The sequence below is a fragment of the Orbicella faveolata genome, unplaced genomic scaffold (genome assembly GCF_042242905.1).
Source record: "Orbicella faveolata isolate gen_17 unplaced genomic scaffold, um_ofav_v1 contig_48, whole genome shotgun sequence".
NCBI lineage: Eukaryota > Metazoa > Cnidaria > Anthozoa > Scleractinia > Merulinidae > Orbicella > Orbicella faveolata.
This window is the reverse complement of record NW_028301578.1, coordinates 12874912-12893419: the sequence shown is the minus strand read 5'-3', so window position 1 is coordinate 12893419 and position 18508 is coordinate 12874912. Positions and strand designations below refer to the sequence as shown.

The 18508-nt window shown below is 39.9% G+C and overlaps 2 protein-coding genes and 1 long non-coding RNA gene across 4 annotated transcripts; 2 read left to right on the top strand and 1 right to left on the bottom strand.

Annotated features, from left to right (window-relative positions):
* The first annotated feature begins 78 nt into the window (after positions 1–78).
* LOC149096599 (uncharacterized) lies at positions 79–2537 on the top strand. Of its 2 annotated transcripts, none has more exons than XM_089281217.1 (6): positions 79–683; positions 804–854; positions 944–1046; positions 1158–1398; positions 1505–1697; positions 2076–2537. In XM_089281217.1, exons 1-6 carry the CDS (start codon positions 276–278, stop codon positions 2430–2432), a joined length of 1353 nt encoding a protein of 450 aa, XP_089137343.1. In that variant the 5' UTR covers positions 79–275; the 3' UTR covers positions 2433–2537. The 2 variants fall into 2 exon arrangements, with proteins under 2 accessions (XP_089137343.1, XP_089137342.1); XM_089281216.1 differs by having other exon boundaries at positions 87–683; positions 941–1046.
* Positions 1105–6410, bottom strand: LOC149096598 (uncharacterized). The gene is made up of 2 exons (XR_016204567.1): positions 6151–6410; positions 1105–3593 (listed from the first exon to the last, which is right to left on the bottom strand). It is a non-coding gene; the product is annotated as an uncharacterized LOC149096598 (long non-coding RNA).
* A 13-nt stretch (positions 6411–6423) lies between these two features.
* LOC110039650 (ankyrin repeat and BTB/POZ domain-containing protein 1-like) lies at positions 6424–17591 on the top strand. Its single transcript, XM_089281214.1, has 12 exons — positions 6424–6534; positions 9733–9795; positions 9929–9984; positions 10418–10562; positions 11243–11402; positions 12033–12195; positions 12726–12853; positions 13228–13276; positions 14079–14158; positions 14598–14774; positions 15486–15686; positions 16358–17591. Exons 1-12 carry the CDS (start codon positions 6488–6490, stop codon positions 16583–16585), a joined length of 1497 nt encoding a protein of 498 aa, XP_089137340.1. The 5' UTR covers positions 6424–6487; the 3' UTR covers positions 16586–17591.
* Positions 17592–18508: the final 917 nt, after the last annotated feature.

Sequence of the window (18508 nt, the reverse complement as noted above, 5' to 3'; positions counted from 1 at the left end):
AAAAACGACTGCGCATGCTCACTCGCGCGCGCCGAGAAACTGGGAAAGACAACATAAAACCATAGCAACGTATACGTAAAATGGCGGCATTTTCGAAAAATTTAAGAGCGCTGAGAGTTTTCGCTTGGGCTAAGGAGTAAGTAAAAAGGTTAAGCTTGAAACTTTCCTTTAAGACCGGTCGATATTAGTTCTAAAACATATCTCCTGAACACCACACTTCCATCCTTGAACACTCATCGAAATTTTGCCGCGAAGTCGGAGTTCGTGCCGCGAAAATGCGGCTCGTGTTGCAGATTATGTTAATGAGTTTAATGTTCACGGAAACTTCCGGTGAGCGGACCTGTTGGTACCACAGAAAAACCAGAAAAGGCGAGGAATGCAAAGGGAAAATGCGGAGGTTCAATGCTGCAATAGCAAGGTATGTCGGTGGCACTACGAACAGCTGGGCATGTGCTCGACACTGGACCAGAATAAACCGCGAAGCACATGGTTTTTGTGCATGTCCACTTCCTGTGCACTCAACTGATATTTCAGCCAACATACCAGCGAGGTTTTATGAATTGTTTGACCGCATCGGACGTACTACAAGTGGTTACCGTCCTGGTGTGCGATGGTGTTCCAGTTGTAGGAAAAATGCAGACCAATTGTTTAAAGATGAACAAGATTACAGCCCTCCTCGAAAGGTATGGTTACTGGGAGGTTACAATAAGAACGCCCTTTAAAATGATTGGCACATATTTCCGAGTTTCTTGTGACATGCAAATGTAAAACCGGTACAAATAAGTTCCTTTTGATGATTTCAGAGAAAAAGTACTGATGTGACATTCCATCACACCTCACCCATGCCAAAACAGGTACTTCTCATAATTTTGTATCATATTTGATGCCAGCTATGTAAAATCAGTTCGAAATAACAAACCTCTTGTTGCATTCCTCCTAGAAGTCACCGGAGGAAATGGATTTGTTGCTCAGAAAGGAGACAAAAAAGTGCTGCACCTTGCAAACACAGCTTCATGTGGCAACACAACAGCTCGCAGAGATAAAAGGTGTTTTTACTGTTTTGAAGCTGCTTGAATTAAATTTAGCATCATAACAAAAACTCTATACTTCTCACAAAAATATTTTAATTTTTGTCATGGTTGATTTTTCTATTACAGAGTCAACAATTGAAAAGAAGTTGGAAGCATTTCAAAAGGCCCTGTACAGACATCAAATAACCACCCCAGACCAGAAAATTTACAATCCAGAGGCAATGAAACAGTTTACAGACAAAAATAGCCCTGGACTCTTTGAGGACATCCTTAACTGTTTAAGTGGAAGGAAAAGCTTGTCCAATAGAAGGAGAGAGATGCAAGAGCAGAGAGTGGTGTCCCTACTCCACATAATGGCCTATTTTAGGTAACAAACTTTAAATGAAGTGAGCTACCCGTAAGAAAATTGTTTTTCATTCATTGTTCATGGGGGTTGTAACAATGGAAGCAAATTACTTTTACCTACATGACAGGTCACAAAAAACATCTACACTGCAAAAGGACAGTGGCTTATACGCAGCTAGTTGTGGCATGTCCTTGCAAGGCCTATCTGCTGGTCAGATTTTAGGATACAGCACCACGCCTAGGAACGTGCAGCAGTTAAAAGCAGACCTTGCTAAAGATCATGCCAACTACATATCACAACAGTTGAAGAGAGTAAATGAGGTCAGTCTGCAAATAAATAAGCAATTCTAATCAACAAATTCACTCATGCACACTACCAAAAAATATTATTGAAAAAAAAAAGCCATTTTGGCTAATCAATTTTCTTTCTTGTCTTTGTCTAGAATAATATATTAAAATTAATAGAGCAGTTTTCAATTGAGTGTGGAAAGTAATCAGACAATATTAATTTGGTTTTGGTTTTGCGTTTACTACGGTTTGAAATCAGCTGAGTACAGTAATGTAGTCTAATAATAATAGACTACATTACTGAAGTCAGCCACTGTCAAACCGTAGTTTGGTTCTGGTTTAAGTCACTCAATTGAAAACCACTCTATTAACTACTTAATTATGGTTTTTATACTCTGTCTTTCCCATCAGCTGACATGCTTCATGGTCTTAATGGTTGATGACTTCCACAACATTCACTCATTTCATACACCAGCACAACTTGTTAGGACAAATGTGGTACACATGGCATCCTGTATAGCAGATGTGCATCCCACAGTCAGTGCAGTACCCCGCCCATCATCATCCTTACACAGACAAGTAGTGATCAATGTAAATGGCCAACAGAAGACCTGCCTTGGTGGAATAAATGTCCCATCTGTCCTGGAAATACTAACAAATGCCTTAATAAATATGCAAAACCAGTTTTTGGACCAGCTACCACAAAATATGCAAAGCATTGACCCAGGGAGACTACAGGCAGCACTGCGAGAACTAAGGCTAGTATAATTTATAATGTTTATAAACAGTGGCCTGTTTGTGAATATAAAGTGACCTGTTATAAATATCAAGAGTGAATATCATCAGCGTACAGCAATTTTAATAAACCAAAAATTATTGGAAATCGGCATTTCAAGAATAACAATAGTTATAGAAATGCCAGCAACAACAACATTTTTATTTGTTATTCAGGGTGTACTCCAATCCAACGACACAAGACCTCGAGACATCGGAGACATGTATGTTGATTGATGAGTTCGAACAAGATCTAAAAAGCATGGACAACTACAAAACAACCCTAGAGCGTGTACTTAATAAATACCCTGAACTTCAGCTGTACAGCAAGAAGTATGTTCTGCCACTACCTGCTGATTGGCCAGGATGGTACTATCCCAAAAAGCTAATAGCAAGTGGATGGAATCCCAGCATTGGAATAATACCAGAGCAAGGGCCATTTCATGTGTGCCTCAATGCCTATGAAGATGTTGTTTCAAATTTCAAATTTTTTTTGATAAACTGTTTTCAAGTGTCTTTGGAGGCACTTTGGCATCTAAACCAAAACCCTTTAAAACATCACTATGTGTGACTGCTGCATTAGTGGGTTGGCAACTTGTAAGAGCAAAAGTTCTGGAAAAGTTTGCAAACTGCAAGCAACATGAATTTGTGACAATTTTGCACTTACTTGAACATGTTGTGCCTATCATCTTTTATCAGTACAATATTTTCAGAAGTGGCAATCTAAAGCTATATGAGATGGTCATGGCACAGTTGGTAATTATTTTCATCTGCTGGAGAAGGAAGCATTATAACAAATCAACCTTGTCATTTTTGAGTGACTGTGCATATCAGTGTAAATATCTTCCGGCATACTGGTCTAAAAAGGCCAGTATTCTCAAGTTGATAACTGAAAAAAAGGTAGAAGTCTGGCATTCTGTTCTAAGAAGAAACACTGAAAAGTTTGAAGATGCAAAAAGCATTGAAGATACTGCTAAATCACTAGTATCATCAGGGTTTCTTAGTGAATTTGTCCAGTCCTTTGTTCCACAGTACCACCGTGGTCAGCAGAGTGAATCCAACTTGTGGCTTATTGCAGGGAAAAGTGCAGAATTTCTTCTTGATCTGTTTAAGAGCATTTCACAGAACTGCCACAAATCATACCAGGTAACAATCCTGAAAATAAAAAAAAAGTCATAAAATTAATAAATACAGAAGTCTAAACCATTTATTATACCATCATAAAACAATACAAGAATTTGATGATGCAAGAAAAATTGAAAAACACAAGCTGCAAGCAAGCATTTTCCACATTTCTAAAGTATTGTCAAATTCCTGAGGTGTGTTAAGACAGTTTAAGTAAAATGCGTGGTTTAGGCTTCTTTATATGATTCTTAGATATGTAGGATAAGGATATGCAGACATAGATATAAAATGTACCAAACAATAGAATGAATATTAAAATAAACAAATATAATTAATAAATACTGTTAACATCTCTGACTTAAAAAATGGAAAAACAAACAAACAAAATTACTACCATCATGTTTTCCTCATAATAAATGTACATGTACTACTGACATGCACATAATTTAATTTTTGACTCAGGTTGAACGCCCAGTTGCAAATAATGGAAGACCAAAAGGGAAGCCACAATACCATCTCCCAACGTTTGAAACCACAGTAGACACCAAGTGTTTTCCACTAAGTTATAATCTTGATGATGTAGAGCCAGGCCAACAACCTCACCCAGATATTTATTGTGATTTTCCAACTTGCACAAGAGAAACAGATACCGTTGTTAGACTGGCCTGCTTCCACTGCTTTCACCAAGCTTGCTTGCCTTCAAATCACTGCTGTCCAATCTGTGCTGAACCACTGAAGAAAAAAGTTCAAAAGTTAGCAAACACCTTCAACAATGGGCTTTTGTCGTCTAAAAATGCTAATGAAAGGGAAAATGATGATGATGATGATGATGAACTCCATGAAGATGAAAGCAATAATACACCACTTACAGGCTTGAACATATCCGACGCTGAACTTTTCTACACCTCACCAGAATGGTCTCAAAAGGTTAAAAACATCCTGGATACTTATGCAACTATCCCTCTTCCATCCCGGGCCAATCATTCATCCAGAAATCAACATTCAGCTACAAATACCTCGTCTCCCTCTAACAGCTCTTCTCAAGTTCTAACACTCATTATCATCCCTCCGAACCATCATGGCAATGTCACTTTCTGGTCATTCCCAAGCAGTATTTCACAGTCCACAATTCTAGGAAGAAAAGGAAGCAATGCCTGTACTTTTATTGCACTTTTGTTTAGCAAAATGTTCTTTTCAGAAAATGTTCATATTCCTCTGCTCAACAGTCCACTGAGCCAGACATGGGTGTACCAGCTAATTGTGCAAGGGATTTTAGTGGGTAACAGCATCTATGACTCAGTGACACAAAACATTCCTCAAACATTTGGTGTTTCACAAGCTCTACAGTCATCTACTGTATTAAACAATGTAATTGGTGGCACCACTGTAGGACCTGAAATGCCTGTTAGCATTATCCCTGAAGCAAGTCCTGCAGCTAATTTACCTTTTCACTGGAGAACTGCTTTAACGCATGGCAAAACAACATCTATTTTTATTTTAAATTCCAATACTGTCGTCTTCATTCCAACCACACAAGGTGTTTTCCTCTTAGACAGCCACTTACATGGGAACGGTGGAGCTCATGTAGCTTTTGCAGAATGGCAGTACTCCTTCGAATTACTGTCTTGGTTCAAGCAAGTCAACAATTTTCAGTTCACTCTTGGTACAGTCACTAATGTTAAGTTTCACTAACACCTCACTAAACTTTTCCCAGCTTTTTAGCATTTTTAGCATATATTTTCCTAGCTTCCTAAATTCCACCATTTAAACTACTTTTTAACCCATTAACTCCCGAAGCTTTTTGTCAAAAAAGCATTTTTTGGACAGTTTGGACATTTTCAGGCTGGATATGAGCCAAATTAGCTGCAATCTACTCAAATAGCAGTTACAACAGGATAGTATGCCTTTCTTTCCCCCAACATCGCGTTTTACGACATTTTGCCCAGGGCATACGCAGAAATCAAAGAGAAAGTGTGGTTTACATCTATAAACTTTTCGTTGTTATTTTATTCATTTTTTTTCTTACGAAATTGATGGGGAGATAAATAAGGAAAGGCATCTGTAGAAATATGCACCAAACTGAATTTGAACTCCGACTACTGTCTCCAGTAAGTAAGCCTTTATAGACTCGTCATTAGCGAAATATAAGCTTAAATCAGCAAAGTCAAGATCAGCCTATGAGAGCAGATATTTTTTTACCTTTCCAAATTCTCTGTTCAATTTCACAAGTAAGAATACTCAGCGTTCCATTAATTTTTCTGTCATATCTCCAGGAATGTTGAGTGGCAGGGTAAATACATAAATATTTCAACATGAAGAAGGGAATCATTTCCTTTACAGTTTGTTCCCGTGAGGTCCAAAAACATGCAACGAGTGCTCAAGTACAAATGTAAGCTGATGTGCTCAAATGCGAGCTTACGTGGCAGGTTTATCCTTGCGGGTCGGTTACATCTATATATAATTATTTGTAAAGAGCAAACACATTTGAATAGATGTATTGACAACAAGGTAGTTGAAATTTGCACTTTTTTAACCTGTAAGTGGTATCCAAAATAAACTTAACAAGCGTAAAGCGGTTACTACTCACCATGGCGCTGCGACCGATGTCTGCTAGAATTTGCTGTGTTTAGACCGTCAATATAGCCAGAAATATGTTCAGGATATCAGGAACATCTGCTTGACTGAAATGACATTGAAAGTTCCATCTTCTCCATTTTTCTCGGATGATATTAGTCCAAAAAATTAACATCGAATGGCGCCAAGACTTTACGGTGATCAAACGATCGAAAATGTCACCACTCGTCGACTCACCCGCCAAAACCCTACGCATGCGCAGTCGTTTTTCAGCTCTGTTCCCGTCCAGTCAAAACAAACCATGACAAATTTATGCGGCTTATGAAGCTTGAACTTCCAAAATACCTCGAATGGATCTTTTTCAGAGTTGTCGTCGAGGAGATCTCGATCGAGTGAGGTATGTAATAATTCTGTATAGATTTAATACTAAGAACAGTTTTAGAATAAGCTAACACATTGAAATATCATGGCGTAATTCTACCGACATTGTGCATTTCAATCCCCCGTTTGGCTCAATTCCACCGCTTTTGGCGTGCTTTTTACATAGCAATTAAACTCCTATCAGTAAGAAGTCCTGAAAATTTGGCAAAGCGCAGAATATATTTGCAACCATAACATTCGATAATGTTGTTTTTGCTAAATACTGCGAGATAACATCTGATAGCGAACTGAAAAAGCGGCAATTTAATTCAGGTCTTTAATTTAAGCTAAGGTGTAAGCTTACGAATATTTTTGCATGTTAAGTCGCCCCCGATCGCGTTTATAATTTAACGGGTTGCTTTTAATAGCATTTTTGAATCCAAAACGTTCCCCTATAGTGATCTACGTTTTGAAGTCAAATTGTGTCGAAGCAAGATCAAGGACCTTGTTTACTTGTAGTACATTACAACAAATGTGCGCCACCTATATTTCGATAAGGACTCATTCTCAAAGTTGACGGTTTTGCACTTGCATAATTTAACAGTAGAACTTGTACTAAGCCCAGCTTCGAGCTGTTCGAATAGATCAAGTCGCTGAGACTAAAAATAAATAAACAAGTATTAGCAATAATACTTAGCAATAGGTTAGCAATATTTTAAGCTGCTTTTTTCTACAGCTGTAAACAAGTGCCTAAACAAGTGGTTACAAAGTGCAAATTAATCACTTCCATTTTGAAGGAAAGCCACAATAAAATATAAGTTAATTATTGAACAGTGATTTAAAAAGTACATTAGTGCAGTGGTTCATGGGGCTACAATACGGTGCTAATTACTGAAACTGGGCTTTATTTTCTCATTCTCCATAGATTTCATGCCCTGACAACTGACTTTATATTATAAACCTCTGTGGAAATAGGCACAAACGCCTTGACTGTACTCTGCTCATACACACTTCGGCCTATGTTCGGCCAAGCGTAAATTATATTAACCAGAACACAAGGCAAAGGAGATGTACAATGGCTGAAGGCAAAAACCTTATATCTTGTTTGAGAGAAAAAGCGACAATATTGCCTTTTGCATTTGTCACCCATTATATTTGGAATTCCCACTTTACGAAGTCTTAAGTAAACCTATTATGTATGTCAATCAATTTAACAATTTTAATTCGTTCATTATAACTTAGGGGCAAAGAAATTTTTCATGAAATATAGGACTTTGAAACAACGAAACGGAATGATGAAACACCACAACCAAATAACAAAACAACAGCAAAAAATGAAATATTATTTTGAGGCAGCAATTTTTCTTTCCCTTTATAAGCTGGAAATGGTTTTCATTTCTTAATGCAACACCCAATGAATCTATGAACAAAATGGATCTGAAAGTGAAGAATGATCATCGCAGTAAATTTTCCAATTTAAGCAATTGGAAAGAAGAAGCCTGAAAAAAATCAGGGCTTCAACGGGATTCGAACGCGTGACCTCCGCGATACCGGTGCGATGCTCTACCAACTGAGCTATGAAGCCACACATTGGGAGCGAGGTCAATTAATTGAGTTCATATCTTCCCGTTAGGAGTGAAATGATGTGAAGTTTATATGAAATAATTTATATATGAACTGCAGTTATAGATGAAAGTGAAGAATGATCATCGCAGTAAATTTTCCAATTTAAGCAATTGGAAAGAAGAAGCCTGAAAAAATCAGGGCTTCAATGGGATTCGAACCCGTGACCTCGGCGATACCAGTGCGATGCTCTACCAACTGAGCTACGAAGCCACACATTGGGAGCGAGGTCAATTAATTGAGTTCATATCTTCCCGTTAGGAGTGAAATGATGTGAAGGTTATATGAAATAATTCATATATGAACTGCAGTTATGATTTTTTCAGGCTTCTTCTTTCCAATTGCTTAAATTGGAAAATTTACTGCGATGATCATTCTTCACTTTCATCTATAACCGCAGTTCATATATGAATTATTTCATATAAACTTCACAAAATGGATCTGAATATATAAAGACAAAGACTTAAGTGCATGACTGAGGAGATTCGTGGGTTTCTCTGGTTTTCATCAGCTCCCTTACAACAGTCATATAACTTCAACAAAGAGGATAGCAAAGCAGGTGCAGTTTTGGGATAAATGGTGACCGTTTACTGAAAGCACCCTCGCCACCCTAGCCACCCTGGAAACCCTTGTCTCCCTCACCACCCTCTCCACCTTTGCCACCCTCACTACCCTTGCCACTCTTGCCACCCTCGCCACTCTTGCCACCCTTGCCACCTTTGCCACCATGGAAACCCTGGCCAGCCTCACCACCTTCACCATCCTGGCAACCCTGGCCACCCATGCCACTTTTGCCACCCTTACCCTGACCACCTTTGCCACCCTTGTCACCCTTGCAACCCTCGCCAACTTTGCCACCCTCACCAGCCTGGCAACCCTGGCCACCTGCACCACCTTTGCCACCCTTGCCACCCTGGGAATCCTTGCCACCTTCGCCACCCTCGCCACCCTGGCCACCTTTGTCACCCTCACCACTCTCATCACCTTTGCCACCCTCGCCATCCTCATTACCCTAGTGATTTTTTTCTTGATAATTCACATAAAACCCTCTGCCACATTCCATAAAACACTGTCAGCAAATAAAAGGTTGGTGCATTCAGTTATAACTCTACTTTCTGGAACCTTTTTCACTTCTAGGGCTTTTTTTAACTCACAGACGTTTGTGATCAAAGCAGTCTTTCTGAAGGTGTTTTCAAAGTGTTTATTTCCTCTCTTGCTCATTTTGCACTAACTGGTAATGAATATCACGGAAGCTGTACTGTATGAATATCACACAGACTGTATGGCCTTACTCTACCGTCCACTGATATTTTTCAACAGATCAGTCAGACATGCTCGTGTTATCATATCCTATGACATTGATCCTGGTCCTGATACTGAGTCTAAATTCGTTTCTTGTAGGTCAGTGGCAGATCTAGGGGGGTGGGCCCCCCTTATTTTGGGTAAAAAAAGAAAAAAAATCACAGAGGGAAGAATTGAGCTGGCAGGGCAAGCAACCCCCCCCCCCCCCCCCGCCCCCTTCACCTTAGCTCAAGGTCTGGATCGCCACTGGGGGTAACAGAAGAACTAGCCAATCTATAACTAACAATGTATATTTCATTTGTTTATTTAGATATCTTGTGGAAAATGGAGAAACGGAGTTGAACCTTAGAGACCACTGGGATAGCACACCATTGTAAGTATCAATTATACAGTTTTGACTTTGATGTTTTTCCCTTGGTTTCCGTACATATTTTTGTTACTGTACTACTTCCAAAGATAATGATATGTCACATATATTGCTTCAATTTCTTGTTTGTATCTTTTAGGTACTATGCCTGTCTGTGTGGTCATCATGAACTGGTGGAGTTCCTCTTACAAAACGGTGAGGTCGTTTTGATTGCAAACAGGTTTAATACAGGTTTTGTGACTACGTGCGCCTTGAGTAAGCGACGCAAAATGCACACGTCACACGCGGATACAGATCTTACCGGATATTATTCGCGGTTCTGACTCGCTTGCCTTGTTCACTATGAGTATTATCGCGAACGTTGCAAAACTGGCTGCAAAGCAACCTACAGACACTCTTAGCGCAGATGTTTTTTTTTCCCCAAAGCTTTACGAATCGTATTTTTCCTCCCTTAAACACAGATTGAAGTAGTTTATACCATTCTGTTCGCTTGCTTTTTCTTAACAAACAAAGGCATCGTTTGTAGCGTCTACAATCGATGGTTAGGAGGCATTACTTTTACTTCGAATAGGATAAGATTAAAGGACATTAGATGACGCTGTTTCTCAACTTTTCTCGCCTAATTAAGGGGCTCGTTGTGCGCCGAACACGTTTGATGGAGAACGCTGTCTGTATGCGGCCCTCACAGACAAGATAAGAGGTCTTCTAAAGAGCTACAAAGCCATCACGTCTGAATGTATGAGAAGAGACTCGTACAGGGAATTTCTCAGGAGGTAAAATACTCCACGCAACACGTTTCTCTCTCGTAAACAGTCGATGTCATTTTAGCGAGATGGTTCATTGGATAAAAGGTCCAAGCAACCCTTTTAGAACTTCCACAAAGTTTTGTCCCACCGAGGAAATTAAAAAAAATGTAAAGTTCTACAAATTAAAGTTTACCGCTTTGTCATTTAATTGCTATCGCTTTTCCGCTTGTCCACTGACTTTGGAGTGTCAGCACTCTGTCACAGGAATAAATTTCCTTGTCTTTCCAAAATTGCATTCAAAAATTACAAATGCTCCTATAATTGTCAGATAACAGATAAAAGTCAGATAACATTTCACTTACCCATTAGTCTAAGAAAACAGACGTTTTCTCACAAGCTCAATTCAATTCTACACTGATGACGTTGTTCAGCAGAGATCCGTGTAGTTTCTCTGATTGGTTGTCGTTCAGATTTGAATTTTCGAGCGCAAATAGTAGCCAATCAGAGACACGAGACGGATCTATGCAGAACTACATGCATACACACTTTTATTATTGACTTTCCCCTAAGAGGCTTTTTAAAGACCATAACTTATGTCATAAGTGTCGCATTTTTGGCGCGAAAAGAGGCGTGTGTTTTTGCGGGGTTCTTTCTTCACAAGCTTCGCAGTGTTGTTATTTGAAATTTTGGCATATCTTGGTTTGCAGATGCCTGGCGGACTCACCCTATGCAGATGTCTGTTTCTTGGTACATGGTGTACCCATGCCTGCCCACCGTGTGATTCTAAATGCGCGGTCTTCATACTTTGCTCACATGTTTATGAGTAAATGGCGGGATCGTCCCATCATTGAACTCAAACACAAACTGGTAAGATCACCTGAGGGACTAATAGTACTTTAACACTTTAATCATGTCTTATTCTCTTTGCTTTTTTTCTCGGTTATGTGGCAGCGACTATTATATTACGTATGGGATACTATTATCGAATTGTTGCCCCTTAGCTCTTCGGGGTCACCCTTGGAATCTCGACATTTTTCATGCACGATTTCACTTACGGAAACATACAGATTTGAAGAAAACAAACCTAGTTAATTTTGTAAGGGACTAGTAAGTCTGCATACGAGCCAAGTGGCCCATCAGGCCGGAGCTTATCCCGGTTTCTGTGGCATGAAGCGACTAGGGATATTTCTACTCCCCCCTGGATGGGATGCTAGTCCATCTAAGGGTTACCCCCAGCATTAAATTCGCCGGTACTCAGTTATACACCTGGGTTGAGAGAGGCACTGTGAGAGTTAAGTGTCTTGCCCAAGAAAACAACACAATGGCCCCTGCAAGGCCTCGAACCTGGACCGTCGTGTGCGCTAACCATGAGGGCACCGCGCCTTCCAGGGACGAGTGATTAAGTCTATATATGGTGCGAATGGCTTTGTACTTGTTTGGATATTATATATTTATATTATTTTATCAGAGCTCTTATGAGAAGACTTTTCCTCTCAGGTGAAACCCTGGGCTTTTGAAGCAATTCTGCAGTACTTGTACACAGATCGACTGTACATCGAGATGGATAAGATTGACGACTGTATCCGACTGGCGCGCCAATGCAAACTGGAATATCTCAAATCACAACTGGAAATCAGACTCCGCAGTATCCAACTGTTTGGTAAGAAGAGGCGTCTTTGCTTACCTTAGTTCGGTTAAAGGAGCTACGTCACGGTTTGCTCATTTTGAAAAGTTTAGCCTAAATTTATCAAGTTCGTCGTTTGTAATCCTCCTCAGTCTTCTCCATTCATAACCATCCTTGTTACTTTCAGGCTTCCTTCGGTTTAAAGGTAATTTTGCACCTGACCCAAATAACTCAGAATGCCGTGACTGAGCTACTTCGATGAAGTATTTTTCGCTTCGTTCCGGTTGACTACAACCAACCTGTCCGACCGACTGTTAATCGAAGTGTCTCCGGGAAGGTCACTTTTTCAAGGGGTTTTCAAGCAAGTCGAAATTACACTACCTTACTTTACCCTACCCTACCCTTCCCTACCCTGCCCTATCGTACCCTATCTTAGCCTAGCCTAGCCTACCCAAACCACACCCTACCTACCCTACCCCCTTGATACGCAGTCTGCTGCACTGATGCACTGCTTCTCGAGCTCGGAGCGTAAACTGAGAGTAACAATATATTATATCGTGTTGTAGGGATGTCTAAAACAAGGACCTGCTCCATAACAGTGGTGAGTATTGAACCTGAGTCCCAGTCCACGGACTTGCAAGATGCATTCGGTCGACTGGCTGAGTTTGCGCTGCCCACTGCCTTGACGTCCCAGGTAGGTTGTTGCTTTCAGTGACTTTCAGCAAGTTTTATTTATTTGTCTGTTTGTTTGTTCGCTTCGTCCCAGCATCATATGCGAAGGTGACTTTTTTTCCGCCGTGAATTTGTAGAATTTGTTCTTCGCCTGTGTAGCTTTGTGTTCATGCAAATGCTTTTGAAAAAGTTTGGAAAAAGTCGTTTTAATGATTCGCGCAAATGGCTGCGGTTATAGTACATGCGCAATTGAGAGCTTTCAAGTTGTAGATATAAGACATCGAAGGACTTATTACTTAAGTTGGTCGCTTTCAGGGGTTGTCTCTATTCACCTGAGCTACACGACGATCTTATAGTGTCTTCTATATGTTTTTTTTTTTTTTTTTGCCTTCTTAGCAATTTCCAAGGCCTTTTCCGCTAGAGATATCCTCGGATGTTTTTGACGGTTTGTATCTATCTATAGATATATATTTTTATGGCGTGATTTATTGCATTGTTTTGCCTTTTCCAATATTTACTGGCCTTTACATTTGCTCATCTAAATATAGTTTACACGGACATCAGATGATTTTCGAACCTTAACTGATGATTAATGAGCCTGAAAATGATCTCAGCGAGATCGAAACGTCGTTTGATTTTATCTCTAGTTTTTATCCTAAAATGATAGATGTGTAGGTAAACTTACATTTTTATGGAGGTAACGAAAAATGGGACAAATAGTGGTACCACAAGTAAGGGCAGGGAGAAAGTTCATGAGTCAAAAGCTTCACATGATTAAGTAACAAGTCAGGGTGCACAACGTAAGGAGCCAATCAGGCACACATATAGGTGCACATTGAAGGAACCAACAAAAGCGCCCAATTAAGGGACCAATAAACGTACGCAATTGACATCAATTGAAATACGCAATGTAAGACTGGTTTTCACTAGCGCACTCTGGAGCACAAGCAACATACGCAGACGCAATAAGATGTTCATAACATCTTATTGACTTTTTTCGCACTATTTTATTACTATCTATAACTTTTCAAGTACTGTGCCATGCAGCCACGGATCCTTTTGGACTACCGATAATTATTTTGTTAATAAGTAACAGCTTGTTTTTAGGAAAATTCCCTCCTCCCCCCAAACAAGAGGCTTTATTTAATAGCACCTTTCTGTGTCCACGCGCTAATGAAAATCAACTTTACTAGTAAAGGGGTAGCATCTCACTAAAAATGATGCTAAGAAGAATTTTTTTCATTTAGTTTCAGTTTTCTGTGAGGAGCCGCCGCTTTATGCCGACGTGTGTTTTATCGTGGACAACCGCACATTTTACTGTCACAAGGTTAGAGGGCTGTTTTGTATCCAGAGCACAGCCCAAACTCGTTCCCAGGGTCCTCTCTCTTCCTCCCTCAAGAACGTACCCTTGGGAACGAGGTTGATTAGAGCCCAGCCTTCAGCGTAGATGTTGTTTCATTTCATTGTCTTATAAATTTGTAGAGATTTATATTTCGTATCGTTAAAGCAACCAAAGGAAGAAAAAACGCCCTCTCTGTTTGCATTGTTTTTGAGGTTATTCAATTTTCAGTGAGACTGTTTGATTATAAAAGAGCATGTTATGAAATTATTAAGAATATTTATACGGTTCCGACCCAAACTTTAGTAACTTAAAATCAGATTCATTAAGAAGCACTACAAGTTGGCGAAATGTTAACACTCTATTGAGAAATTGAGTTAAATTCAAGGTGAATTCACATAACACCACTTGTTTTGTTTTCTGGAAGGTGTTTTTCTGTGGAAGAAGCGATTATTTTCGAGCAATGTTGGATGGACACTTCTCGGAATCAAGCTCACCAGGAAAGCAACTCTTCAGCGCCTCCATTCCTGAGGTGTATCTTAACGACGTATCACCTGATGTTTTTGCGGCTGTTGTTGCATTCATTTATCAAGATGACGCACTGGTGAGCGCGCTCGGATTTACTGTTTTTCTGTAGCTTCCTTATCACAGAGAACAGTAGCACACATTTAGGATTGAGTATCGAGCAAAACAGTTAGCCGGTCCCACATAAACATGAAGGGCTTGGCGTTGGTAATCTTGAGTAAACAGAAATGTTTGTCCACAGGCTCAATTCTTCTCCGGTCAAGAGAAGTCTGAGATCTAACCCAAAAATTCCATTCTGATGACGTAGCTTTAAAAAGATCCAGAGAACGTGAACCACAACGGCTAATTTTTTAAAACTTTATTTCAAGTTTATCGCTGTGTCCCAGATTCAGTTTCGTGAAAGTTTTGTCAGTGATAAACAAAGTGAATGACTTTAGAGTATCGCGAGATTCGTGGGTAAAATAGAAAGTCATATTTTAATCGACTTTGTCCTCGGCGTCGCCGTCGTAGCTTATTAAACTCCCTATTGAGCTTGCGAAGGAAACCGTAACGTCTATTTATTTTTTAGTTCACTTTGTCATGTGCGCATTTGAATTTTTCTGAGAGCCATGTCTCAAAATAGAGCCCAAGCAACTATGAGTAATGCGTCAAATATATTCTTGATCTACGACTTTTATGACTCATAGTTTCTCGCGAGCGAGAACAATGCATTTTTATTTGCTTGACAATGTATTGATGTGGTATCGAGAAAACACGTTAAAGTCGTCGTTCGTCTTTGTTGTTTCTTCAGGTAACAGAAGAAAACGTGTACAGCGTGCTGTGTTTTGCAGATGTCTATCTGTTAAATGGCTTGAAGCGGCTTTGCGCGCGTGCAATCAGCACGTTTCTTGACACAGAAAATGTTTTGACCGTGTTAAGAACTTCACGCCTCTTTAACCTGCCCAAACTCGAGGCGGATTGCTGCGAATACGTCAGTAAACACTTAGAAAAGGTGAGGAAAAACTGAAATTGAAATTCTGTGTAATGGCACCGACAAAGAATCCAAGGCTCTGTTTTAAGTTACTTTTCAGATGGAAACCATTGATTTATACAGCGTGGGCTTTAGTTTCGGGATCTAGTTTGTGACGCTCAAAATTTTCGGCTTAACTAAGAGGAAACTCAACAGTAATGGTTTCATCTTGTAGAACTGTGCATAATAAATAACAGAAACCCATTAGAAAGTAAGGAATGCTTACGAGGACAAAGATGGAAAGGGATTATAATACGACTGTACAAAATTGTAAGCGTTAGCTTTTCAAGTTTAGCTCGAGCTCCTTTCAATTCGTACAGAATTTGCACTAGCCAATCAGAACGAAGACATGACTAGCACAACCAATCAGAGGGAGAATTCATTTAACTCGCACAGCTTTTTCCCGCGCATTAACTGGTAACTTGAATTCGTCTTCAGCCTCCATAGCTAGTTGGCGTTTCTTCCCGAGAAAGGGCAAAAATTAGAATATTATGGAAACCGAAGGAAGAATGGGACCGTTCGTCGTGCCCTCCTTCCCATTCTCCTCGCGGTTGTCTTTCTGGAGCGGACTAAACCTTCACTAAACGTTTATACAGCTGCTAAATAACTTATCGCAACAAAGTCTACAATAAATCTTTTTTATATGCTTACAGTTGATCGACAACGAGGAATTCCACTCACTAATCCTTGAAGATGTGTCTTCTGTTCGCAATCGCCAACAGACGGATTCCATTCCCGTTGTGGACGATATTCGCTTCCATTTATTCAAAAGTGTTCTTCCCAACGTCACGTCTGACGAGGATGAGGACGGACAGTTTGACAGTGAAAGAAAACTTACCTTGTTTAATAACTTGTTAGTACACCTTGGCATCGAGTGTTAGACTGACCTGAATTGGCGAAGTTGCAGTATTTGACTGGAGAATCAGTGGTTGTGGTAATCACCATAGCAACAATTGACCACCGCTGACCTGTGTATCGAGAGTTTCAACCTGCTTCGGACCCCGATGCCGTTTAATTTATCGGTTGTTATTGACCGCTGTGTGGCCAATGATGAATCAGATTGGGCGTTTCCGAAAAATCGGTCAGCGGGTCATGCTAAGGCTTACAATATTTTGCTGTGTTGTTTTAGGTTGTCGGTTGTTTACCATTTAACGAAGGAATTGGAAATTGTGGTTCGAATCTCAGATAACTATTTTTGTTTGCTCGCTTGCGGAGGTGCAAAATTTTTTTAGAGTAAATAAGAATTCTTGACGGTTAATATTCAAAATGGAATGAACCAAACGAAAAATGCACGGGCTTTTATTTGCTTGAATTTCTGCCTTGGCTCCTCGCAACAAGGTTGCCAAATCTCTGTTTGGCGTTTGACTTCCCACTTCACTGATAAACAGCCATGCTTGCTTCGGGCGCGTTTATGTAAATTTGTATCTCAAAGAATTCATATAAGCAGGTCGTTTTGGCATAGTATTTGTAAAGTATTCGTGTTTTATACCAGTCTTTTTTATAGAATTTCTAGTGCTCCAGGAGCAGTTGGTCTCACCGGACTACCAGAAAACTGAGGAAAAAATTGAAACCTTTTTTTTTTCTATCCAACTGAACAAGGTCGTGGTTAGACTAAAATACTGGTGTTCAATTCTGTCACTAATCTCACTGATACTCGTTAGAAAAAAGCTTTTGTTGAAGACAGGTCAAACTTCGCCAGTTTCAGATTTTGATGAGAGTAAAGTTATGGTATATTTGCATCAGGTTGAAAATAATTTATATTATGCTAAATTGGTATGCATAACTGAGATTTGTAAGGTATTAAGATGTTAAGAGAAATGAGCAGCTTTATTAGATATGGCTGCCTTTACGTCTTGTCATTGTGAAATAAAACATGTGCAACTTTTATTTGTTCTGCATCCTACATACCCGGCACAGTCAATCGAACCCAATCGAACTGTATTTCAATCGAATTCAATCGAACTAAATCGAACTCAATCCATGAATTGAGTTCGATTGAGTTCGGCAATCGAACCAAATCGAACTCACACAAAAATAATTGGGTAATCGAACTAAATCGAACTTGTGATTTCTGAAATCTTGATTGTTTGTAAAACTGATGTTGAAAATCAATAACAAGTCTTTCCAGGCTCGACTTACTTTAGTATAACACGTGTTTTTCGTGTTTTCGAGACCACATAACATAATCTTTGTTCAAGCGAATTTATTCACCGAACACAATCGAACGCAATCCATAGAATTACGTTCGATTGTGTTCGGCTGCCGAACGCAATCGAACACAATCTAATGGATTTAGTTCGGTTTGGTTCGGTTTGTTCGATTGAGTTCGATTGGTTCGGAGATCGAACTCACACAAAGTTCAGTGTTCGATTTGGTTCGATTGACTCTGCCGGGTACATGACGTCCATAACAGTCCGAGCCTCAAGTAAGAAGCAGGCATGAATGTATGAAAAGCTTTTTAGAATATTCTAAGTAGCCGAGGTGTGTTATAATTTCTGTGACAAAAGTGTATTCTAAACCATCCATGTTATGTCAAAATCATAACTCAAGTTCGTCATCATGTGCCTCTCATATGATAAATGCGGATAATAAGACGAGGCGCGGTGGCCAAGTGGTTAGCGCGTTAGAGATCGAGTGCTGTTGGCTGGGGTCTTTGTGCTGCGACTCCTCCCCAGTCGTCTAAATACAGTGCGCAACACGGCGCTTTGTGAAAAGCGCAAAGGGGAGTTGGGAAGGCGGAAGACAAGACTTCCTCTCTCGCTTTCTCCCTGCCTATCTCGCCCTGCGCTCCAACCTCGCGACCT

What these genes read in the sequence shown, in the direction of transcription:
- LOC149096599 (XM_089281216.1), top strand. Translation starts at nt 276, where the DNA reads ATGCGGCTCGTGTTGCAGATTATGTTAATGAGTTTAATGTTCACGGAA. An exon ending in ACAGCTCGCAGAGATAAAAG is followed by an intron (nt 1,047 to 1,157) that starts GTGTTTTTACTG and finishes TTTCTATTACAG; the next exon opens with AGTCAACAATTGAAAAGAAG. An exon ending in AGTTGAAGAGAGTAAATGAG is followed by an intron (nt 1,698 to 2,075) that starts GTCAGTCTGCAA and finishes CTTTCCCATCAG; the next exon opens with CTGACATGCTTCATGGTCTT.
- LOC110039650 (XM_089281214.1), top strand. Translation starts at nt 6,488, where the DNA reads ATGGATCTTTTTCAGAGTTGTCGTCGAGGAGATCTCGATCGAGTGAG. An exon ending in TTGAACTCAAACACAAACTG is followed by an intron (nt 11,403 to 12,032) that starts GTAAGATCACCT and finishes TTTTCCTCTCAG; the next exon opens with GTGAAACCCTGGGCTTTTGA. An exon ending in TTTATCAAGATGACGCACTG is followed by an intron (nt 14,775 to 15,485) that starts GTGAGCGCGCTC and finishes TTGTTTCTTCAG; the next exon opens with GTAACAGAAGAAAACGTGTA.